We start from the raw sequence: 25,486 nt of genomic DNA, 5'->3' as shown, positions 1-25,486 counted from the left end.
CATTACATGTGAACTCGTTTCAGATCTGCTCAGAGCTCAACAGAACCTAGTCTAACTTTGTTGTTTTAATTTTAAATAATTTTTGAGTTAATGGTGGAGTTTTTGAATTGAGACATCGGTCCAGAAACCTGTAGCTTTTTCGTTTCTTCTAAGTTACATTTAGGGTCTTGTTCTACTTGCTTCAAAAATGGAAGAATTGAATAATGATGTCAGCGTTACTGGTTTTTTAGGTATGCCGTAAGTGTCATATGGGAATTGGATAAAACTTCCTATGAAATTAAGAAAGTGTGGTACGGCAGAACCATTATTCGATCAGCATACAAATTGTTTTATGAAGCAGCCCAGGAACTGCTGGACGGAAACTTCCACGCTGTCGATGATATTCCAGAATTCAGAGGCTTGGATGAGAAGAGCAGACAAGCCAAGCTAGAGGAGTTGGTGTGGGCCATTGGAAAGTTGACTGACATAGCACGCCACATCCGAGCTAAGCGAGACCATTGTGGTGCCCTGGAACTGGAGGGGGTAGAGATTCTGGTTCAGCTGGATGAAAAAAAGAACATCCATGACCTCATCCCCAAGCAGCCCCTGGAGGTGCATGAGACGGTGGCTGAATGCATGATCCTGGCCAACCACTGGGTAGCCAAGAAGATCTGGGAGAGCTTCCCTCATCAGGCCTTGTTGCGCCAACACCCTCCTCCACACCAGGAGTTCTTTTCTGAACTGCGAGAATGTGCTAAAGCAAAAGGCTTCTTCATAGATACACGGTAACTCCTCTTTTGAGGGGGCAGAGGAATGGAGGGAGTGTTGTACGCTGATTTATCTTACAGTAGTTCCTAAAATGGGACAGCCAGATCTTTGACCAAAAATAGAAAACTTCTTGGCTCTCTTCAGTAACTATAATGTAGGTATAGAGATTAAAATTAAAATGAGTTTATTTCGGCATAATTTTGATCCACTACAGTTTGTAATGCAGAAGTAAGGAACCTGTTACCTTTGGTTTAATTTCATAGACCCCTGAGGCAAATACCAAGAAGTAATCCTATTTATTTCAATACTTTGAGGCAATACCCTAAAACACCACACCGATGATAAATGTATACCATCCCTTCATAGAAGGAGACATCTTTATTCCCCCCTCCAGGGTAAAAGATTTCCCCTATTAAAAATGATGTACAGGGGCACCTGGCTGGCTCAGTCAGTAGAACATGTGACTCTTGATCTTGGGGTTGTGAGTTCAAGCCCCACAATGGGCTTACTTAAAAACAAAAAAGTAAAATAACTGAAGGCTGTGTTTAAAAAATAATGTATAGAGGATTTTTTTTCAATATTTTGTTTCAAGTAACAGGTGCTGCTTAAAATATCTTTTATTTATTTATCAAAATACTTTTTTTTTTTTTTTTTTTTTTTTGGCCTCTGTCTGCGATAGTATCTTTTGTTGGTTTGGTGGGCGGGCGCTGTGTGTGTGCCAGGCTTACTGGGTGAGGGCCTTCAGACATCTGGTATCGTTTGTATCTCACAGATGGGGAATCCCATCTGGAGAAGTTAAGTGACTTACTTGTAGTTCACCAGTGAGTCAGGCAGGGCAGAGGGTGGATTTGAATCCACGCATCCCATGTCTGTCACTCTGGAAAGCTCACATGAGCCCGCTTCTGATGCTCTGTTCATCATTTTCCATCTTTCCTTCCTTCCCTTTCTTTTAACGGGCTGCAGTACAGAACAGAATGACATGTTGACTTGCTAGTTTCATTTTTAATATAATTCTGTATTTCCTTGGTTTTAAAGATTATTTGAGTAAGTAAACAGAATATTTCCTGTCCCTTTCTCTTTAAAAAAAGGAAAATAATTTAAGTTTCTCTTAACTGTGTATCTCAGGTTTAGGTTAGTTTTGCTTTTCAAGTCCTTCTGGCTCAGTAATTCTTGATTTTCAAAAAGTCCATCCTTTGACCTGTAAGGGACGTTTAATATGAAGGGCGTTAGGAATTCAGTTCGACAAAAGTATTTGACCACCTACTATGTGCTGGGCATTAACCTAACCGCATAGATATCAGTACATTGCTCTTAACTACTTCAGAAATGTTATTTAAATTGATATACTTTTCTTGTTTAAACCTTGAAAGCCATAGGTTTCTATAGTTGGAAAGAGTTGCTTCTAAAACGTATCCAAAATAAAATTTCTTCAGAGTGAAAGATTGCCATCAGAGCATTGACTTGTACTTTGTTAGCCGGGGACTAAATAAAGGTCTTTCTACTTTTTTTGTCAGGTCCAATAAAACACTGGCTGATTCTCTGGATAATGCGAATGACCCCAATGATCCCATCGTAAACAGGTTGCTGCGCTCCATGGCCACTCAGGCCATGTCGAATGCACTGTATTTCTCCACTGGGTCGTGTGCGGAGGAAGAGTTCCATCATTACGGTGAGTGATAGCATTTCCTTTTGTGTGGCCATAACCTTGAGCAGGTCGTTTTAAAAAATATATATTTTTTTGATTTACATCTTTTGGTTTCTTTTTGAAGGCCTTGCATTAGATAAATATACTCACTTTACGTCTCCGATAAGAAGATACTCAGATATCGTAGTACACCGGTTGTTAATGGCAGCCATTTCAAAAGATAAGAAAATGGAAATTAAGGACAATTTATTCAGCAACAAAGATCTTGAGGAATTATGCAGACATATCAACAACAGAAACCGAGTAAGAGGGGATTTTAAATTCTCTTACTGATCATCTCTTTTCCTAAGAGAATATCAGCTTTATTGTGTGGTGGAATGAAGTGCCATATATTCTAGCGAATTAAATTCTAGCATTATTCTACCCAATGAAATAACATAAAAATGGTAGGTTTCTTGTGTCTCTCTCCTTACATTTACAGATGTTATGAAGTCGCTTAATGTGGGTTTAGGAGATTTAACAATAGGTTAGATGCTTTTCCCAAAAAGTAGAAATGTGAAAGACCGTGTGTCATCTTACCACCCAGAGATAGCCATTATTCACTATTCCAGACAGTGCTCTTTATTTATGACAAATAGGGTACCATGCCTGCTCTCTGAAATCTTTTGCACTTGACACACCTGTTACTGACACCCCCACTTCAGAGTAATTACATCTTTCTTTTAGAAGCTGCTTTGTAGGGGCGCCTGGGTGGCACAGCGGTTAAGCGTCTGCCTTCGGCTCAGGGCGTGATCCCGGCGTTATGGGATCGAGCCCCACATCGGGCTCCTCCACTAGGAGCCTGCTTCTTCCTCTCCCACTCCCCCTGCTTGTGTTCCCTCTCTCGCTGGCTGTCTCTCTCTGTCAAATAAATAAATAAAATTTAAAAAAAAAAAAAAAAAAAAAGAAGCTGCTTTGTATTTTATTTATAGTTGGCTCGTGACTACAATACTGTACAGCGTAGAATGAGAGCATTTGCTTGGTGATACAGAAAAATTGGAAACTACCTAAATGTTTAATATAATTTTTGTATCCTGTATTCTAGTTCACTGCTATGCAGTATTGTAGTCACTAGCCACGTGGGCTATTTAAATTCTTAAAAATTAAAAATTCCGTTCCTCCGTTGCACTGGCCACATTTCACATGTTTAGTAGACATGTGTGGCTAGTGGCTGCCTTTAGGGCAACACAGATGTATGGAACATTTCCATCACTGCAGAAAGTTCTGTTGGGCAGTGCTGTCCTAGGCAACCCAGTTTACACCCATCCTTGTATAGACACTTTCACAGACTTCTCAGATTGTGGCCTGGATATATTCCTGGTGATAATGAACTGCTGACTCAGGAGGTGTGTACAAACAAAGCTTTGATACATATTACCAACTTGCCCTCCAGGGTGGCGGTACTAATTTATACTTGCACCTGCAGGATTGTGCTAGGACAGACTTCGTGAAAAGAAAGGCGAGGCATAGCTATGGATACTTTCCTCTACCTGAATGAACTGTGAACAGATTCTAAATAATGAACAGGTTGTTTTCTTAAAAAATTAATTTCCTAAAAGACATTTTTGAGGGAATTATCGCTGGATGGTTAGGCTCCCACAAAACTGATTTCATTCATAGTAGAGAAGAATACTTTTCCAGAGCCCAGCCTATTGGAAGACATTGTTTCTGCGGGAGTATGACTTCTGGGTTGCCCCAGGAATGTGAGCATGCTGTAACTGTTTCGGGTTGTGCTTCTTCTTACAGGCAGCCCAGCATTCTCAGAAGCAATCCACTGAGCTCTTCCAGTGCATGTATTTTAAAGACAAAGACCCAGAGAATGAGGAGCGTTGCATATCTGATGGAGTTATATATTCAATTAGAACAAATGGCGTGCTTGTATTTATACCAAGGTATGTCACATCTAACGTAACAGTTGTTAAGAAATCATAGTTACTAGGGGCGCCTGGGTGGCTCAGTCGGTTAAGTGTTTGCCTTCGGCTCAGATCACGATCTCAGGGTCCTGGGATCGAGCCCCGCGAGTTGGGCTTCCTGCTTAGCAGGGTGTCTCTCTGTCCCTGTCCCTCTCCCCCTCCCCCTTGCTGTACTCCTGCTCTCTCAAATAAATAAAATCTTAAAAAAAAAAAAAAAAGAAATTATAGTTAAACTAAGTGTACAGCACAAATAGTATGTTAGATATAACTTGTTAAAATGTAACTATTTGTAAATACCAATGTACATAATGTAATAGAATAATACACTATGTAAGTATAAAAGGAGGGGCGCCTGGATGGCTCAGTCAGTTAAGCATCTGACTCTTCATCTCAGCTCAGGTTGTGATCTTAGGATCATGAGTTCAAGCCCCATGCTGGGCTCCTACTTAAAAAAAAAAAGTATAAAAGATTAGCGTCTAGTACATCTGTATTAGTGTTAAGATAGGACTTTACTTCCTTGTTTAGCAAAGTATTTTTCTATCTGCTCAGTGAAATATTTGGAGGTAAATGAGAGGAAAAGTTGTTTTTAATCTAGAATAAAAACTAGCATTCTAGATTAAGTGTATAAGATTTGTACACTAAGAATACGGTATCTCTGGATTTTTATTCTGGCAATGATTCAGGTTTGGGATTAAAGGTGCTGCTTATCTGAGAAATAAAGATGGTTTGGTGATCTCATGCGGCTCAGACAGCCGTTCAGAATGGAAACCAGGATCCCTTCAACGATATCAAAACAAAATCACCTCTACCACAACAGGAGGAGAATCTGTTACGTTCCATTTGTTTGACCACGTGACAGTAAGTCCGTATTTACATTAAGCATTGATTTCAACATCAAGTATAAAGAGTGTGACTTGGTAACATGCATTTTCTCCTCTGTGATAGGTGAGGATATCCGTTCAGGCCTCCCGTTGCCATTCTGATACGATCAGGCTTGAAATAATAAGCAACAAACCGTACATGAGACCAGATACAGAACTTCTTCATCAGAGCTCCCTTTTGTTAAAGAGTGATTTAGTGAAAGAAGTAACTAGATCTGTGGAGGAAGCTCAGCTTGCCCAAGAAGTCAAAGTAAACGTCATTCAGGAAGATTATCAAAAATATTGCCAGACAAAGGGAAGCAGCCTGTACACACTCCTGGAGGAGATAAGGGACCTAGCTCTCCTGGATGTTTCCAACAGTTACGAAATGTGAAATACTCTTTTTACTTCATTAAAAGAGCTGTTTTGTGGATGCTTTCAACCTTCTTTTTAACATTAACATCTAATGTTCCATGTCACCTAATGTTCTAGTCGGTTGGGATTCAGTAGATAGTTCACCGATGCACAAAACGTTTTCTCATCATTAACTAAAGCTGCATTAAAGAGCAGTTAGGTCCCTGTGGAAGCTGATTTTTCAGAAGTGGATAGATCTTGAATGGTGACTCTGCAAGTCAGATTGCCAGTCTCTTTTTAATAAATCCAGAATTGATTTTTGATTAGCATGTCTCAAATCCGTTCTTTCAAAATAAGTTCTGTTTTTTCTAGTAACTGCTGCTGTGGGCCATTTGGGTCCTAGGCCCCTCTGACAGCTGTCAGCTTCACTTTTCAGTTGCCTTCAGGTAAGACTTAGTTCTGTCCACCTACCCACTTTAAAACTCCCATTTCATGTGTGACTCAACCTCCCCTGCTGTCCCCACACCAGTTGGGGATAAGGCACAGGGAGTGGGGTAGAGTGCACAGGTAAGGTCTGTTCTCTCAAACTTCCCTTTTCACCCTCTCATTTTGCTGAGTGCTCCTTGGATGGAGCTGCATTGGCCTTGCCCTTGTTGAAGACTTGTTAACTTTGCCAGTGTATCCCACCGCTGGAAAAGTAACTTTTTAGTCCTCCACTAGGCCAGTCCCCAGCCAGCCACAGAGGCCCCCTCACCCCAGCCCGTACGTTCTTGTGCTCAACTTCCTGCCTTTCAGCCAAACCGTCCTTGTCACTCTCCATCCCCAACAGAAGTCAGCAAACCTGATGGCATTAAGATACTGCCTGTCCCAGCTTCACAAACAGAAGCCACTTTAGCACCATCACTGTGCCAGTCTCTCTCACAAAAAGCAGCCTTCCCGTGGCGCCTGGCTGGCTCGGTCGGTGGAGCATGCAACCCTTAGGGTTATAAGTTCGAGCCCCACATTGTGTGTATAGATTACTTAAAAAAATAAAATCTTAAAAAAAGAAAGCAAGTAAAAAACAACCTTCCCATCTCCTAGTTTGTAAAACCTAGCTTTGCCTTTCCCTGTCGCCCATCGGGATCTGCCATAGACTAGACAGACCTTTAAACTTGGTTGTCAGCATGGCACTTCATCTGTAACTTCCTCCTCCACCAAGCTGATAAACTCAGGCAGGAAAAACTCCAATCAGATCTTCTCACCATCTGGCCTAACACTTCTAGCTTCATATTTGCCGTTCCCAAGTCTTTCGTATTTCCTAGATTTCCCCTTTCTGTATCATTATTGGACATGTCCTTCCCAATCCTTGGGCTCTCCTCCACAAACGCAAAGGTACCCTATGTGGATCCTCCTAGGTGCTCTGTGTTCACCATGATGCTTTGCAAGTTTCTCCCACTAGTAGGTAAGGTACCAAGGAGCATTTGAACTCCCCTGGAATGGACACAGGCCAGGCAATACAGCAGCCTTTCAGGTGACCCTTTAAGTATTAAAGTGACTCCTCAAAATACATGTAAACACATATAGAAACCTTAAAAATTTTACCATAAGTGTAAATTGCAGAACTAAATAGCAATAAGAAACTTTCAAAAAGCCTCTAGAGATAGTTTATAAGATTTTTATTTCTTTTTTAAAAATGGACATTAATATTCATTATAAGTTTTCATCTAAAAACTCCCAATTTAGTGAAAACAAGACATTCAATGGCACACTAGCAGCAGAAGGGGCTTAACTACTAATCATTTTTATAAAGTCCTATCTGTATAAAAATAAACCCTAAAGAGAATAAAGGTAAACACTAAAGAGAATAAGCTCAACTAAAGTTAATAAGAAACAAGTATAAACATAAATAATACCATATCTTAAACAGGAATCTATGAAAGTCTTACTACATAAGGATTTTCACTCCAAGTAGACAAAATACATACTAATCTACAACTTAGAGGATAGCAAGTTAATAGATTTTCTCTTACTTGAAGCCTAACCAACCTCAGTGACATTTCTGGATAAAGCATAAAGTTAGTACTGTACATTTTAAAAGGAATGGTCCAGTTGTGTGTTCCCGGTGTTTAATTCCTCCTCTTCATTTACAGTACTGGCAGCAGCAACATGCCGTGGATTGTCTAGAATGTCTTTGTCAAATCTGTCTGCTGACTCCTCTTGATCCTCACCTGTATGAACCTCCTCAATGGTCTGTGCCCTGGGTGTGGTTGTTAACAAGTCTGAAAGAGAAATCATCATTATGACTCATTATAAGCACCTGACCCAATCTTACCTGATAAATACAAAGCTCTCCACAAGCTTTTATCAATGTAAAGCTGAAGATTAAGTTTATTTTAACTGGAAAGAATAACAATGTAGTCACACTAATTTTCACTTACGAATTATTATTATCTTGGGTGAAACCTGTTTTATAACACGGTACCTTCACTACTTAACCATAATTCTTATTTTCCCATTTCAAAAGGAAAACTACATTGGAAATTGAGAAAGTATGCAATCTCCTTCATTCAAAACCAATTTGCATTTTTTTAAATATAGTTTTAATAAACTTGGTTGTCTAGTTTCCAAACCCAGTCTGTTTTAAAAACAGCGAATTTTAAGACAGTTTTAAAAGAGAGAAGAGAATGCATCACATAAGCAAACTGACAGCTAAGTGACACAATGCGATAAAAAGTAATTAAGGACCTACTTAAGTCACAGCAAATGGCTCTAAAATCCTCAAAGGGTGCAGAAGGCATTTTATATGTCTAGAAAGTACCATAATAATTAATGTTCAAAATTACGATCCTAAAGATAAAATACAGGGCGCCTCAGCTAGTTAAGCGTCTGCCTTTGGCTTAGGTCATGATCCCAGGGTCCTGGGATATAACCCCACATTGGGCTCCCTGCTGAGCGGGGAGCCTGCTTTTCCTTCTGGCCCTCCCCCCTTGTGGTGTCTCTCTTTCTCTCTCAAATAAATAAATTTTTAAAATCTTTTAAAAAAAAAAGCAAGTCACATACTTAAGGAGTCAGGGAAGAATGTACTTTTGAAAGATTCAGAATCAAGTTGAAGTGATTAAAATAATTTTTTAAGAGGTACTCATCTATCCAGAAAACCATCTTGGACTCATTTATTCTTTGAGGATTCCAAATAGCTCACACACACACGCAGGCACGCTCACGCTCTTTCTCAGATATACATAATATATGAGATTTTTCTATTCCTAGAGGAATTTTATTTTACAGATTGTAGAGAAGTTAAAATTTCTAACATGCCCCTGATATATTAATGGTAGCACATAAAACCCAGCATAAAATGTACCATTTCCGAGGGACTGACTATTACTCAGGAGCTTTGCCTGCCTTCTCTCGAAGGCCAGTTGTTTATTTCTCTCAATTCTCTGTTGTTGTTCTTCTGTTAGGCTTCTACTTGACTCAGAAGCAAAATTCTCACTTTCCAGTGAGTTTGTCAAAAAGGGATCTAATTGGGTAGCAGTTACGTCATGGCCAAGATTTTCCCCTTCTTCATCTGCAGTAGAAATGAAAGTTAGTACATCTGTAGTTAGAAAAAGGGCTTAATGCAGCTTTTAGTTAAAAACCAGTTTAAAGTAACAAGGTATCAGAACTGAAGAAACTGTTTCTTCAAATTGCTCTGGGGTGTGATAATGTTCCAAATACCGATGACCCTTGAACAACAGAGGGGTTAGGGATGCTGAACCCCCAGCACAGTCAAAAATCCACGTAGAACTTTTGCCTCCCCCAAGGTTAACTACTAATAGCCGACTGTTGACCAGAATACAAATAACATAATCAATTAAGACATATTATCTATATTAAATGTATTATATACTGTACTTTTAAAGTAAGCTAGAGAAAAGAAAATGTTATTAAAGAAAAGCTTAAGGGGGAGAAAACACATTTACAGTACTGAACCGTAAGAAATCTGTTAAGTGGACCTGCTCAATTTCAAACCCGTGTTGTTCAAGGACACCTGTACGTGCTTGATTCAAACAAGTAAAAGGAATATTTATAAATCATTTTAAAGAGACATTTTAAATAGTCAAATGGAAATACTAGTTTAAAAATATGCATGAACAGAAAGCACAAGTTCTTAGATATGATTAGAAATTATCTTCTGCTTGGGCTAATGAACTTAAAAGAATTCAAACCATATTCTTGCTTTACATTGAACAAAAACATTTTAGTAGCTTGCTATAGTGTCCATATAAAACAGTAATAATTTTATATAAGCTATTAAACTCAGACACAAAATGAAAAAGGAGGGGTGCCTAACTGGCTCAGTCAGTGCATGTGACTCTTGATCCTGGGGTTGTGAATTTAAGACCCACACTGCATGTAGAGATTACTTAAAAATACCACCTTTCAAAAAAAAGTGAAAGAAAAATAAATTTAGAGATCTATAGGCCTATCTCCACGTTAATTTAAAGAACTGTGCTCCCTACATTAGTCCTATTACATTCTTAAAGCCTATATACCAGTTACCTCAAAGTAAGATGCTCCTAACATCCACTGAGGTACAGAAAGTAAATATTGCGTCTTCCATTTATATTTAAGAATTCAGAAAAATTGAGCTCACTTAAAGGACAGGCAGTGACAAACTATCATTTATCTATATGACAGTTACTGTGTGGCCTGGATGCAGACAGCTCCACACGCAGAAGGGCGGAAGAGCTGAGCCCTCAGTCATTTTTTGAATTTCAGCATACTGTGACATACAGCTGATTCTGATCGCCCAGTTAAGCAGACTGTCTAGTTTTAACACCAAAGCAACCCCAACAAAATGCACAAGTGGTAGCTTAAAATTTTTGCAAAATAACAATATATAGAAAAGAAGTTGGACAAAATAGAGACGCAAGGGAGAACTAAGAAAACAGCAAAGCTGACACTTCACCTTCTCCCTACATCATTCACATTAGAGGGTTAAAAAAAAAAAAAAGACACCATCTGATCTGACAAGTAGGCAAAAAAAAAAAAATCGTATCACCAAGACCACCATTTGAAATATGAATTTACACACACTAACCTTGTCCTATGTATATACTGTGCCTTGGGGTATTAGCTAATGTGTAGTAAAAACCATCACAACTAGCAAAACATTTAAACACAAGACAAACCTATAATTATTCCAGTGAGGTTTAAAAATCCTATGATATTTTATTTTACAACGAAATCCCTTTTGAGGTTTCTTCCTTAACAATGAGAGACAAAAAGCAATACACTTTTCCTTCCTGACATGGAAAAAAAAATGTAGCAAGAAACTAAGATGCATTCCTTTGTCAGGAAATATTGATGGAATACAGAGAGAAAACATCGCTAGAGAGGTTAAGAAACAAGTATTAGAACCAATTATGCAATTTTGGGGTTTTCTACTATGCTTCACCTTGCAGGGTGTACAGGATTCCGAATTACTAATAATGACATACATAAACAACTACTGTTTTTGTGAACCATGAAAGGAAAGATCTCTTCAATAGCATATGGTCTCTTTAATACAACGTTTTATGGAAAACCAATGTGAACATAACCACTGGTGGAGCTTTGACTGACAAAACTGGGATAAAAAAATGAGAACCACACATGAAATTCACTCATTGCCACATCAACAGGCAAGCGATTATGGCAAACGAGTTTAAGACAAATATTCAACGTGCTACAGGATGCCATCATCTTGGCACACACAAACTAACAGATAAGCAAATACACAATAATTTAAGGGAAATAAGTACTATGGGGGAAAAAAAGGACAGGGGAATCAGGACCGAGGGTGGGAGTATGGTTTTAATAGTGTGGTCAGGGAGACTTCACTGAGTTGATATTTGAGCACAGTTTGAAGGGGTAAGAGAGCCATGCAGACTTGAGGGCAGAAAGGAGGACAAAGGATGTGTTCAAGGCAGAGTATAAGAGTGCAAAAGCCTTAAGACAAAAATGTGCCTGGGAGAGTCAAAGAACAGCGAGGAGGCAAGTAGTCACTAAAGCAGTTTGAGTGGAGAACTGTAAAAGATACATTCAGAGGCAAGGGAGCTGGGGTAAGGAGGAGATACTGTAGGGCCAAGGACATAAGGATTTTGGCTTTTGCTTTGGGTGAAAGAAGGAGCCACTACAGGGCTCTGAGCAGAGGAGCTACAGGACTATGTATCTGTCAAATATTAAAATTTATTTTTTTTAAAGATTTTATTTATTTGAGGGAGAGAGTGAGCCAGAAAGAGAGAGCATGAGCAGGGGGAGGGGCAGAGGGAGAGGGAGAAACAGACTCCCCACTGAGCAGGGAGCCTGATGCGGGGCTTGATCCCTGGCCTCTGGCATCATGACCTGAGCTGAAGGAAGACACTTAACCAACTGAGCCACCCAGGTGCCCCCAAAATACTAAAATTTAACCCCTGATTAACTTTAAAGAAAAACAATTGATTGAAAAAAGGTAGATGATGGGGCGCCTGGGTGGCTCAGTCGTTAAGTGTCTGCCTTCAGTTCAGGGCGTGATCCCGGCGTTCTGGGATCGAGCCCCACATCAGGCTCCTCTGTTGGGAGCCTGCTTCTTCCTCTCCCACTACCCCTGCTTGTCTCTCCCTCACTGGCTGTCTCTGTGTCAAATAAATAAATAAAATCTTTAAAAAAAGAAAAAAGAAAAAAGGTAGATGATAATTTGCTTGTGAACTTCAACAAAAATCCTTGCATTAGTGAATGGGATGGGAAAATGAATACCAAATGTTACATGCAGTTAATGATACTCTACTTCTATTTGGATGAATCTGAGTAAGGTAAAACCAAGATTTGGGGCAGGGAACGACTATCTACAACTGAACCCTGAAATCACTGATCAGGTATCAACCCAAAATTTTGGAAGAAAGAACATATTCAGTAGACTATTAAGCCACATTGCTGTCACTTTAAAACCTCATGGTAATCTTCTAATGAGAATAAAAATGTACATTATTGTGGCTCAGTTGGTTAAGCGTCTGACTTCGGCTCAGGGTCCTGGGATCAAGCCCTGGCATTGGGCTCCACATTCAGCAAGGCATCTGCTTCTCCCTCTCCCTGTGCCCCTCCCCTGGCTCATGCTCACGCTCATGCTCTCTCTCTCAAATAAATAAAATCTTTTAAAAAAATGTGTTATTTATCATATCAGTAGTACATGTATTATAAAAGTAAATTAATAAAATGCTCAAAACACCTTTACTGTTGTAGTGCCTTATCCAAAAGATCTAGAGACCATTCTCTTAGGATACAGAGAAGACAGATTCAACAACAAACAAGGCTGTGTGACAGAGGCCTCTTCTATGTACCCAGCATTTCAGGAAACCTGTAATCCCATCGACAGTCCTGTGTTAATTTATGCCTCTGCACAAATGAGTCCCTCTCCAAAATCACCTTTGCCTGAACTCTACTGCTTATCATTCAAAGTACTTGTGATTTGTCCTCTGCTTTCTTTCCCCTTCCCTTGGGTAAAAGCAACTATGCTCTCCTTTGCACCCTACCCTGTGCCCTGTATCTGTCTCCAATTTCAGCACCTATCAGAATAGAGGTGATGTTATGTCTCACTCATTCATTAGTCTGCTAGCCCATGAACCAAGGGGTCTGATCTTACTCATCTTTATCCTTGAAATTCTAACACACACTATGCAGCTCAAAAACTGCTACCAAATAAACTACCTAATCCAGTGGTATGTGCTGTGGAATTTACTGTAGTTATTGATCCCTTTCCATATACCAAATCCTATGCCATCGATACATACCATATCTTACCAAAATATTAAATCTTGGACTATTTAAATCACAATTCTTCACATTTTTAAAAGCAATTTATAAATAACTTGGGAGGATTCTACAGGGAGCCTGTATTTTCTACCACATGTATTGAAAGTTTAAAAAACAAAAATGAACAAACATGTATGGAGCCATCGCACAGAGAATCTGATAACTATACAGACCCTGTCGGCAGGAACCATATGTTTTGATGTGTGTGACTGCCTATGGTTGCACTGTACAACTAACAAATGCAATCAATACCAGGAACAGTCACAGGGGTCTTACTGAAGACCTACAGAGATCTTCCTCAACTAAAAATGGGGTTACATCCTGATAAGCCCATCATCAGTTGACAATATCTTAAGTTAAAAATGGATGTAGTATACCTCATCTACCTTAAATGTGTTCAGAACACGGACATTAGCCCAGTTAGGCAAAATCACGTAATACAAAGCCTATTTTAGAAGACAGTGTTGAATATCTCACGTAATGTACAGAATACTGTACGGAAAGTGGAAAACGGAACGGCTGTATGGGTACAAAACGGCTGTCAGTCTACCGGTCGTTTATCCTCACGATCACGCGGCTGGCTGGGCAGCGTGGCTGCTCCTGCCCAGCATCACGGCAGGGCATCATAGCACACACGCTAGCCTGGGGAAAAAGTCAAAATCTGAAATTCTAAGTATGGTTTCCACTGAATGCATAGCACTTCTGCACCATCGAATAATCGTAAGTCAAACCATTGTTAAGTTGGGGACTATCCATGTACAGGATCTGTACTCTTAAGAGAAATGTAAACTATTTCATCATCAAATTATTTTAATTCCCCAAAGCCACTTTTAATGGTGTGTATGTAGAAGACTACACCTTGTCATTTATTTTCATTAACCGAGCACTACAAAGGATCAATGGGTCATCAGTTCTCAAAGGCTCAACTTCTGTGACTAAATATATTTTTACAACATCTCTTAATGGCACTGCAGGCATGCCTTTAAGAAACAAGTGTCAAACATTCTAAATGTACCAAGGCATTTTAACTCATTCCTATTTACTGTAATTATGTTTACTCAGTTACCCAATATAGAAGAACCCAGTGCTTAATCTACCCCTGCCCCCAACTAGATCTATTTCTAAAAGCAAAAATATTATAAATAAACCTATAGGGGCGCCTGGGTGGCTCAGTCAGTTAAGCATCTGCTTTCGGCTCAGGTCATGATCCCAGGGTCCTGGGATCAAACCCCACGTCGGGCTTCCTGCTCAGTGGAGAGCCTGCTTCTCCCTCTCCCTCTGCCTGCTGCTCACCCTGCTGGTGCACTCTTTCTCTCTCTCTCTCTCAAATAAATAAAATCTTTAAACTAAGTAAATACATAAATAAACCTATATTCTTACCATTATTGCTAATAAAATCTTCATGTAAAATAGGCAGGTCAAGTCGAATTCGTTTTAAACAGGTCTGAAAATAAAGATATTTTTACATTTTCATCAGTAACATTTGGGGGAAAACGAGTATTCAATTCTTAGTTTCAAAAAAGTTGTTCTTCAAATAACTACTATCAATTTTTCTTCAACCACGACAGATTTCAAAATGAAAACGCCCAACAGTGACTTAGCTTCAACTAAAATCCATCTGTGGCACTATTTAACATTATGAATGATATTCATAATAATCTCAATACCTACCTGAACTTCCTTTTTACTTCCCAGGTATTCAACTCTGTCAATAAAATCCTCGAATTGCAGTTTAGGGAATAGCCTATGTGCCCAATGCTCCATGTGTCTGATTAGCGTTTTCAAGTCTTCAGCCTGGCACATAAAAATAAAAATGCTAAATAGAAGACTCATTCTCACAGCTGACCTTGTCAGCAGATTTTAGAATTGAATAGTAATGCCAAAGTCACTGGCGTCATTTTATATTTATAAGGTTAAGAAACTTCTGAAGAAACTTTAAGAAGAAAACTGTTTTTTGAGCTTAGAGGATTGCAGTCTAGAAGAGCACTGGATATAGACTTAAAAAAAAAAAAAACCCAGTATGAAAATTAAATAAAAATTAAAAGATTTGTGGTATTATAGATGATCTGGAGCGATCCAAGAACATGCATTTGTTATTATTATATGGCTGAAATCAAAAAAATAATTATTCCTTTTTTTTTTTTTTTTAAGAATTTATTTATTTAGGGCACCTGGGTGGCTGAGTCAGTTAAGCGTCTGCCTTTGGCTCAGGTCATGATCCTGGGGTCCTGGGATCGAGCCACATGTCCAGGGGAGCCTGCTTCTCCCCCTCCCCTTGCTCATGCTCTCTCTCACTCACTCTCTCTCTCTCAAATAAATAATAAAATCTTTAAAAAAAAATTTTTTTTATTTATTTGAGAGAGCGCGCATGCGCAAGAGAGAGCACAAGCAAGTGGAGCAGCAGAGGGAGAGGGACAAGCAGGCTCCCTGCTGAGCAGGAAGCCCGATCTGAGCTGAAGGCAGATGGATAATCAAATATCTTTTTAGAACTGTAAAGTAGTATGTGAAAATAAGCTTTAATAAGATATGTCAAGATGCCTTTTAGGACTAACTAAACAAAATGACAGGCCCCTAAATCATATATAGAGAACAAAGCATTGAGAATTCAAAACTGGGAAAATATATTTAGAAATCCCCAGGGCAAAGTACAAAGACTAGCAACAACAGTTCAAACGTTCTCAGGGCACAATTCCTCTTTATATATGAAATTTCAATTTAATATTAAAATTTTTAAAAATGTAAATGAAAAAGTTTAATAAACTGGACTAATGAATAACAAAATTCCAAATTCCTGGTTTTAATGTAAAATATTTTATTCTTCTCTTAACAGTATTTTAAAGATTTATTTATTGTTGAGAAAGAATGTGTAAGGGACAGTGGGGAGGGCAGAGGGAGAGAAATCCCCAAGCAGACTCCCCACCGAGCGCGGAGCCGGACGTGGGGCTCTCTTGATCTCACAACCCTGAGATCATGACCCAAGTGGAAACCAAGAGTCAGACACTTAACTGAACCACCCAGGTGCCCCTTAACAGTATTTTAAAATAGAATAGTCAAGGGGCACCCGGTGGCTCAGTTGGTTAAGTGTCTACCTTGGGCTCAGGTCATGATCCCAGGATCCTGGGATCAAGTCCTGCATTGGAATCCCTGCTTAACAGGGAGTCTGCTTCTCAGATAAATAATAATAAAAAAAATAGAATAGTCAAAAGCACAGGCTCTGGATCCCACTATATAGAATCAAATCTCAATCCTGCTACATAATAGCTGTGTGACTTTAAGCAAATCACTTTGCTGCTGTGCCTTCTTTTTCACGTATAAAATGAGAATATTATACACACTTTGTAGGGTTATGAGAAATAAGTAAATACAAGTAAAGTGCCTGACACAAAGTATATACTCAAATACTGGCTATTACTGTTGTTACCCGTTCTTTCTAAGAAGCCAATGGTCAACCCTACCAGTAACTAAACATGTAATACTGAGAGACTGTGCTTGCTTCAGCAGCACATATATTATAGTAATACTAAAAGCAAGTGTTATCCTTCTCATTCTGATAATAAAGATAAGTTTGTTTGTTTTTAATTCAATCACCTAAGATTATTTTCCAATTGTTGGGGGTAGCTGGTCAGTCACCTCACAACATCATGTTAGACCTGAGGGTCACAAAAGAAACACCTAAATACACCTAAATATGTCCCAAGTCATACATGGAGAAAAAAGCAGTGAGGATTCAACATTATGACAAAACAGTAAGAATCTCCAAGGGCAAAGTACAGAAGACTAAATAGCATAAACTCACGGAGCCCACCCTCACCCAGTGAAGAAACACAAAATTTTTATCCTTCATATAAACTCATTTATTTTAATAAAGTACTTATTATGAAAACGATGAAGACTTCATTAAATTCAAAGCACCAATTTCATCATTACAACTTGAAAATTTCAACAAGGACAATGAATTAACTGAGATGGTCTGGGTTTTTTTTTTGTTTTTAAGTAAGCTCTACGCCCAACATGGGGCTTGAACTCACAACCCCAAGATCGAGTCCCATGCTCCACTAACTGAGCCAGCTAGGTGTCCCTTTTTTTTTTTTTTTTTTTTGAGATGGGTATGCTTTTAAAACATCCTGATTTACATTTAGTTTTGTGGCAAAATAGGACACAGACTTCTATTCTCTTCCTATCCAGGGAAGCTGAGCAAAGGTACTACAACTTTTCAGTCTCCCAGCTTTGAGATCTTAGATTTTTTGTTTTTATTTATTTTTTTTTTAGGTAAGCTCTACACCCAGGGTGGGGCTTGTATGCACAACCCCAAGATCAGGAGTCACATGCTCTACCAACTGAGCCAGCCGGGCCCCCCTCTTGGGATTATTTCTGACTTCTTATTACCTCCTTATATCCAATTGTCTACAAGTACTACATGTTGTTTATCTCTCTACTACTACCCTATCAGGCTACCTTCACCTTGTTCACCTTCAGCCTGGTAGTGTGACAGTATCTGAACCGCTGTCTGCTTCCAGCCTCTTCCCTCTTTCCCACTACGCTGCATACCACACTAAGATGGTGCCCACTGTTGTATTAACATTACTCTGGCTAGGCTATGAAAGGGGAAGTCTAAGCTCTGCCCTTAACTGTTGGCATTGGACACTTAAAACTCTAAAAATTCCCAGTGCCTGGGTGGCTCAGTCAGCTAAGCGTCTGCCTTCAGCTCAGGTCATGATCCCAGGGTCCTGGGATGGAGCCCTGCATCAGGCTCCCTGCTCAGTGGGGAGTCTGCTTCTGCCGTTCCCTCTGCTTGTGCTCACTCTCTGTCAAACAACTAAATAAAAGCTTTAAAAGAACTCTAAAATTCCATTTCCTTAACTAGATAATGGGATCAACACACCTACCCCACAGGTTTAAGAATTAAAGAATATATTTGAAAATACTTCATAAACTGCAAAGCTCTACAAAGATAACTGCAAAAAATTGTATCTACACTCTACTTTATTCAAAGAGACTTTTAGGGGTGTCTGGGTGGCTCAGTCAGTTAAGCATCTGACTCTTAATCTCAGCCCAGGTCTTGATCTCACGGTTATGAGTTCAAGTAAAGCATGGAGCCCACTTGAAAAAAAAAAAAGAGAGAGACTTTTAAAATATAGATTTAGACAGTGATCAACAGTTCTTAAATGTCTTCATTTTTCAACTTAAATGATGCCTATTACAAATCAGACACATGACAAGATATGTGTCATACTTTGGGGACACTTAAGTGATTGATACAGGTAAAGTCTTTGCTCTCTTGAAACCTAAAATCGCTCTTTAAGGTAGACTAAGTCAATTTTATTCCTAGAAATTATAAAGTACAAACTGAGAGCTTACAAACTTAATTATGATTTTCCTAAAGCCACATAGTGGCAAAAATGAGACTATAAGACATGTTTTCTGATTCTTCAAGCAGTGCCCTTTCCACCACATCTTAGTTTCTCAAGAGATATAATGATAAATGATAGTATTTGTGAAACATTCTGAGATTCCTCAGAACATGATAACGGGCCCACAGTTCTACTGATATTTGAAAGAACAAAGAATAAAAAATCAGACATTTCTTACCTCATGACCTTTACCTTTAAATTTTGCCTTATCAAACACATGCCTCAATGCTGGAAGCCCTCTCTCTGAAATTAATCTGTGAAGAGAAATATGTTTTGAATTTCAGTTTTTCTAGAGCCATCAAGGCCAAAGCAAAATCATAAGCAGAAAAAATATTATCTGCTGAACTGAAAAAAAAAATGTGCCTGGCTGGCTCAGTCAGTTCAGCATTCAACTCTTGATTTCGGCTCAGGTCATGATCTCAGGGTCCTGAGATCAAGCCCCACAGTGGGCTCCACACTCAGTGGGGAGTCTGCTCAAGATTCTCTCTTTCCCTCCTTCTGCACACCCACCACTCTCTCTCAAATAAATAAATAAATCTTTAAAAAAAAAAAAAGACAAATATCTGATCTCCAAATCATCCCAACTAAAAGTTTTTAATATAAGCAGGAAAAAATAACATAAAAAAAAGAATAAATGTTTAAGGAAATAGTAAATGTACCTCTGAGCATCCAGCTTGGGTATATTCCGTTTAACTGTTCTCTTTGGAGGTACAGGAACAGGTACTCCTCTCCCTGACTCTGGTGAAATAGACCAAGATTTAATATTACTTAAATAATTTAAGCCTCAGTTATAAAATATATCATTCCTATGCTAACAGATGGATAACTGAACACAGGCACTTTCTTCGAACTCTATACAGACCTTCATCAGCTTCAGCTCCTTCACCATCTTCTCTCTGTGGAGAGGCTGGAGGTGGAAAAGGAGGAAAAGTTTCATCTTCCACATGTTCATAATCTGGTAGGTCAATCAAGCCATTCTCCTGTGGCTCCAGCATCTTTTCCTCTATAAGAAAAAAATAAATAAACATGTTTATTCATCTAAGTAGTCTCCCTACCACACGGTTAAGTTCCACCTGCAGGAAAACGCATGTGTTTCCGTCAGTTAAACTGTATTTCAAACCCACGTCATGAAAAGAAGTGGAGGGACGCCTGGGTGGCACAGCGGTTAAGCGTCTGCCTTCGGCTCAGGGCGTGATCCTGGCGTTATGGGATCGAGTCCCACATCAGGCTCCTCTGCTGTAAGCCTGCTTCTTCCTCTCCCACTCCCCCTGCTTGTGTTCCCTCTCTCGCTGGCTGTCTCTATTTCTGTCAAATAAATAAATAAAATCTTTAAAAAAAAAAAGAAAGAAAGAAAGAAAGAAATGGAGACTAGTTATGGGAAAAAACAACTGGGTTAGAAATCAGAAGAAGTGAGTTCTAACATACATCCTACCACCCAATAACTGCATGATTTTCAATAAATTATTTTACCTCAACTGTTGAGTCTCCCCTCAGAGGGTTTCAAACTATGGTCCAAATGGGTGTGAAATAGGCAGGGTTCAGGTACCTCACCCCCACTTTAACCAGAGCAGCTTTTAAAAAAAAATCTGTTTACATATTCATCTTCTAGTTAAGGTTTCCTTTCACGGAAGGGAAATAATCCTCAGGCTGATAACTTGAAAGAACGCTTTTCAGTACCATTGAACTTGACCTCTTAGCAACATCTGAAGTATTTTTGTTCGCTTCTGAAACACAGTACTTGGTTTTCCTCCCTTTCTGGACACTCCTCCTGGATCTTCTGTGCAGATTCATCTTCTCCTAACCTGGTCAGTAAGCCTTCAAGACTCCATGCTAGGCCCTCTTCACTTCTTGATGCCCATGGTTTTAATAATCATTTATAGACGAATATTTATCTCTAATTTTTTATCTCTATCCTAGGCATCAAATCTGAGCTCCAGATCCCTACTTCTCACTTTACAGCTCTTCAATTTCACAAAGGCAACAGCAACTTCTCATGTACAAAACCAAATTTCTGAATTTTTCCAATTCAGTGAGTGACATCTATCCAGCCATGCAAGTAAGAAACCTGTAAGTCGGGATGCCTGGGTGGCTCAGTCGGTTAAGTGTCTGCCTTCAGCTCAGGTCATGATCCCAGGGTCCTGGGATCAAGTCCCATATTGGGCTCCTTATTCAGCAGGGAGTCTGCTTCTCCCTCTGCCTGCTCTGCGTGCCACTCCCCCTGCCTGTGCTCTTTCTCTCTCTGACAAATAAATAAATAAAATCTTAAAAAAGAAAGAAAGAAAGAAACAAACAAACAAACAAACAAACCTGTAAGTCATCGTTGATACTTCCTTCCCCTATCCTACATATCCTGTCCATTTTACGTCCTACACTTCGGTTAAGTCTTTCAGTTCTCCCTATCTCCACAATCACTTCCTAACATTTCTTCCTTTGGTTACTCCATTACTCATAACCACTTTTGCCTTTTTCAAACCATTCTCCATATAACAGCTAGACTGAAGCTCTGGAAATGTAAAGCCAATCACATTACCACTTAGCTTAAATATTTCAGTAGCTTTCTACTGCTCTTGGGCTAATGATAAAACTCCAAGGCTCTGCCTGGTTTGGCATCTTTCTACTTCTCCAGACTCACTTCACAAACTCTTCATGCGGTCTTCTTTCAGTTTCTTTAAAGAGCCATATCCCTCAGGCCTGAGTCCTTTACTGTTTCCTATCTTGAAGGCTCTTCCCAGACTCCTTATCTCTTTCAGATCTTGACTCTCACCTCCTCAGATAAGTCTACCCCAATTTCCCTGAATTAAATCCTCCTATAATAAACATTCAAAGTGTCAAGTATCAATTTCTTTTTTTTTTTTTTTAAGATTTTATTTACTTATTCGACAGAGATAGAGACAGCCAGCGAGAGAGGGAACACAAGCAGGGGGAGTGGGAGAGGAAGAAGCAGGCTCATAGCGGAAGAGCCTGATGTGGGGCTCGATCCCATAACGCCAGGATCACGCCCTGAGCCGAAGGCAGACGCTTAACCGCTGTGCCACCCAGGCGCCCCTCAAGTATCAATTTCATAGCACTTACCCAGTTTCAATATTATGTTCCACTTCTGTGATTTGACTAATGTTTGTCTTCCATACTAAACTGCAGCTCTAAAAAGGCAAAGACCAGGTGAGTCTCTTTGTGCTCTACCACTGTATCCCCAAACCTGGTTATACAGCAGGTGCTCCATAAATATTTGTTGAATGAAGGAATAAAAATTCCAAAGCTTCCCTCAAACTGTAAAACTAGTACAGCTAGATGATCCCTAAAGTCTCTCCAATTCTAAATTTGCATGACCACAGACACCTAAAAACAAAACAATGTATCAATTCCTGATGATGACCCACCTTATCTTCAAGTAAGGTTCAATTAACCACAGATTTTCAAAATTGGAAAGGCAGGACTAGAGGTCATATAATCTAAAGTAGTTTCCTATCTACAATAAGTATATTCAAGTTAAGTTTAATTCTAGTCAAGTTTCTTTGGGAAGAAATGGGGTTCACACTTTTGACAAGAGCCAGCTGTGAATTTGATGGCAGGGCACAAACTACTATTTGATGGCAGGGCACAAACTACTATTTGATGGCAGGGCACAACTACTATTATGTGTAGCAAGATTCAGTGTAAGGAACTGGCCAAGCACGGGGTGGGGTTTGTCAATACACTGGTGGTGAATAGGGAGCTCTCTCTCTTTCACTTCTAGATGGTGGTTGCATACTGTTTTTAGACACTGAAATTCCCTTACCTTACCCCCTCTAGTCCTCAAACTCTCACAGGAGTGAAATAACAAGTTGAATATCCAAACTCCAATTCCTTCCCAGAACCTTAGGGGTCCAATGTCCAACTTCATCCAAATTATCAAAACAGCAGCCCGAGTCGAAAGGGAAGTCCCGCCAGACTGACTCCATGTCTTCCTTTGCTAGCCACCCTAAAACCACTTTCCCACCCCATTCCCCCCCACCACCCTTCCCATCCCCGCCCCCCCGGTCTCCCTTCAACTTCATTCATTCATTCATCCCACATTCACACGACGCTTTCTATGCCTAGACGCCCCGGTACAGAAAGTAGCCAGGGACGTAAAGGTGGACTGATGCACGTTCCCTCCCGCTAAAAGGCTGGGTTTGGCGAGAGGCGGACCCGAAAGAGAAACGACAGGTAAAAGTGCCCGCCCTCTTCCCCACAGGTCGGGGCCTCTCCGTACCGCTCTGCCCAGGCCCATCTCAGTCTTTTCCCCCAGCCTCCACACTCCCTCCCCGCGATCCCCCAGCACCCGTGCTCTCCGCCCTCCACGCTCGACCGCCGCTCCCCCGCAAGCCCTCCACTCGCCCCGTGCCCGTTCTCACCTCACGCTCACTGCGCCGGCCACAGCGGGAGGCTAGGCGCCGCGGCCAAACCGCGTAGATCGCGAGACTCTGGAGATCCCGCCGCGAGAAGAGGCCTCGGCGTTTGGCGCCAAATCTGCGCAGGGCTTGGGCGGAGCCCGCGGGACCCGCCTCCCCACGGGTGCCGCCCACCCACGTCCGTCCCCGCCTTTCCGGGGTCCCGCCCGCCCACCGCGCCCCTCCCGCCGCTTCCGCCCTCCGGAATTCCTCAGAGGAGGTGAACTTTATTTGCTTAAAGCTCGTTTTTTGTTGAGCTCTAGGCGTTTTAGACTTTGGGGAATGGTCTGTTTTCTGGAAAACTGGCTTGTGGATGGAGCAGAAAGAATAGAGCCGAAAGAATTTGATAAGAAGCTACCGATTCTTCGGAGTTAATAACAATTCCTTGAACACTGAGTTTTATTGCTTATTGAATAATGAGCTGAGAAGAGAGGTGGTAAAGAGTTAGTGTTAGGAGTGTAGACACAAAAATGTAAAAAATACGTTACCTTTATTTTTTTATTTTTTTGAGTTCAGGGGCGCCTGACGACTGGCTCAGTCGATAGAGCGGGGGACTCTTGATCTCAGGGTAGTGAGTTCAAGCCCCACTTGGTAGAGTTTACTTAAAAAAAAAGTCCAAATATATTCGTATTTACTTATATGCCCGCACATACACGCAGGTGAGAAAAATAAATATATAACTAATACTTGTGGGGATGGGAACTGGGCATATGGGATGAGGTAGGTGGGGGACTTAACTCTGTACCTTTTTTTTAAAGTAAGCTTTACCCCAAAATGGGTTTTGAACTCATGACCCTGACATCAAGAATCACTCGCTCTACAACCTGAGCTACCCGGGCGCCCCTGCACCTTTTTTGAACATAGAAATACATTAACTATTCAAAAAGAAAAGTTACCTGCAGCAAATACAGCATCAAGATTTGACAAACCATGAAGATGAGTAGTGTTTGCAACATTATTCTCTCTACTTTTCTATAGCTTTATTTTATTGAAATTATAAAAGAATAAATCAAATGTGTGAGGATAAGATAAAATAAATTGCAATATATTATCTAAAATTATGTATGCAAATATGTACCTGTACATTTTCCTTAGTTTTATGATTTATTTCTATACATTTATTTATGTAGAAATATGTATAAAACTCATTTATTTATATCTATACATGCAAGATAATATATATTAATATTAAGCAATTAAGAAAATGAACACTGGAATGCCTGACTTGTTCAGTCGGGTAGAGCATGTGACTCTTGATCTCCAGGGTTGTAAGTTTGAGCCCCATGTTGGGTGTAGAGATTACTTAAAATCTTTAAAAAAAGAAAGAAAGAAAATTAACGTTAATTTGAAGGGGAACTATGTCAACTTCAAAAGTCTGAATAACTGAGACAAGAAACATTCTTCCAATTATCTAGATAATAGCCTATATTCCACACAAATAAATATAAAAGCACTTCAAGAAATTGAAAAGTTATACCTGTCCCCTCACCCACTCCCACACACAAAAGCCCAGAGCAAAAGCTCTGAGGGTTTGAACCTCAGTTTCAACATTTACTACTTAGTGACCTTGGCCTATGCTTCCATTTTCTCAGTATTAATAACAGAACCTACTGAATAGGGTTATGAGGAGGATGAAATTATAGTACTTAATGTTACTTTTTATTATCCATAAAATTTTTAGAATGTTTGATCCTTTGAGAAAATGTAAAGACCTTGGTAAGTAATTTGTGGGCCCATGTGACTATAACTACCACTGACATATTATTGTCAAAGTCTAATTGTCTTTTTTTGTTCATATGTGAGGAATACTAGAAATATATTTTCCATAGCAATTTTGCCAGAGATATAAAGATAGCTTTCCCACGGACCATGTCATTAGCATGCTTTTAAAATAGCTTAATGGTTTTTCGTTTCTTTGGTTTAAAGATTTTCCTTTAATCTCTACAACCAACGTGGGGCTGGAACTCACAACCCAGAGATCAAAAGTCACATACTCTACTGACTGAGCCAGCCAGGCACCCCAAGAGTTTAATGTTTTTAAAAGTGAGTAGTATTTTTTTTTAAGATTTTATTTATTCATTCGACAGAGAGAGAGACAGCCAGTGAGAGAGGGAACACAAGCAGGGGGAGTGGGTGAGGAAGAAGGAGGCTCCCAGCGGAAGAGCCTGACATGGGGCTTGATTCCAGAACGCCAGGATCACACCCTGAGCTGAAGACAGATGCCTAACGACTGAGCCACCCAGGCACCCCTAAAAGTGAGTAGTATTAAAGAAAAAGACTATTAAAGAGCAAAGGTTGAGTGTGGAGTGTAAAAGTT

At 39.9% G+C, this 25,486-nt stretch overlaps 2 protein-coding genes and 1 non-coding gene across 5 annotated transcripts in view; 1 reads left to right on the top strand and 2 right to left on the bottom strand.

Annotated features, from left to right (window-relative positions):
* The window catches only part of DIS3L (DIS3 like exosome 3'-5' exoribonuclease), a 31,768-nt gene extending 25,887 nt beyond the window's left edge, over positions 1–5,881 (top strand). Inside the window, exons 12-17 of the mRNA XM_040643081.1 lie at positions 231–764; positions 2,262–2,416; positions 2,517–2,695; positions 4,178–4,323; positions 5,028–5,202; positions 5,290–5,881. Of these exons, the coding sequence (XP_040499015.1) occupies positions 231–764; positions 2,262–2,416; positions 2,517–2,695; positions 4,178–4,323; positions 5,028–5,202; positions 5,290–5,598 (1,498 nt within the window). The 3' untranslated portion in view covers positions 5,599–5,881. The remainder of the gene's footprint in view (positions 1–230; positions 765–2,261; positions 2,417–2,516; positions 2,696–4,177; positions 4,324–5,027; positions 5,203–5,289) is intronic.
* Positions 5,882–7,200: 1,319 nt separating this feature from the next.
* Positions 7,201–23,259, bottom strand: TIPIN (TIMELESS interacting protein). 3 transcript variants are annotated; one of them, XM_040643079.1, is made up of 9 exons: positions 23,134–23,234; positions 21,833–21,900; positions 19,623–19,763; positions 19,420–19,498; positions 18,939–19,014; positions 15,021–15,143; positions 14,730–14,793; positions 8,899–9,105; positions 7,201–7,816 (listed from the first exon to the last, which is right to left on the bottom strand). In XM_040643079.1, exons 3-9 carry the CDS (start codon positions 19,753–19,755, stop codon positions 7,629–7,631), a joined length of 870 nt encoding a protein of 289 aa, XP_040499013.1. In that variant the 5' UTR covers positions 19,756–19,763; positions 21,833–21,900; positions 23,134–23,234; the 3' UTR covers positions 7,201–7,628. The 3 variants fall into 3 exon arrangements, with proteins under 3 accessions (XP_040499013.1, XP_040499014.1, XP_008706784.1); XM_040643080.1 differs by lacking the exon at positions 21,833–21,900 and having other exon boundaries at positions 23,134–23,259; XM_008708562.2 differs by lacking the exons at positions 21,833–21,900; positions 23,134–23,234 and adding an exon at positions 19,885–19,904.
* Positions 13,479–13,614, bottom strand: LOC121105559. Its single transcript, XR_005838172.1, has one exon.
* Positions 23,260–25,486: the final 2,227 nt, after the last annotated feature.

This window comes from Ursus maritimus, unplaced genomic scaffold (genome assembly GCF_017311325.1).
Source record: "Ursus maritimus isolate PB19 unplaced genomic scaffold, ASM1731132v1 scaffold_27, whole genome shotgun sequence".
Lineage (NCBI taxonomy): Eukaryota > Metazoa > Chordata > Mammalia > Carnivora > Ursidae > Ursus > Ursus maritimus.
The sequence above is the reverse complement of the archived record's forward strand: the minus strand, read 5'-3'. Positions and strand labels throughout refer to the sequence as shown.

Coding starts and splice junctions, on each gene's coding strand:
- TIPIN (XM_040643080.1), bottom strand. CDS start 19,755: ATGCTGGAGCCACAGGAGAATGGCTTGATTGACCTACCAGATTATGAA. Junction 15,144..18,938: donor TTAAAGGTAAAGGTCATGAG/GTAAGAAATGTC, acceptor TTTATGTGCCAG/GCTGAAGACTTGAAAACGCT. Junction 9,106..14,729: donor AGATTTTATTAGCAATAATG/GTAAGAATATAG, acceptor TTTCTACTGCAG/ATGAAGAAGGGGAAAATCTT.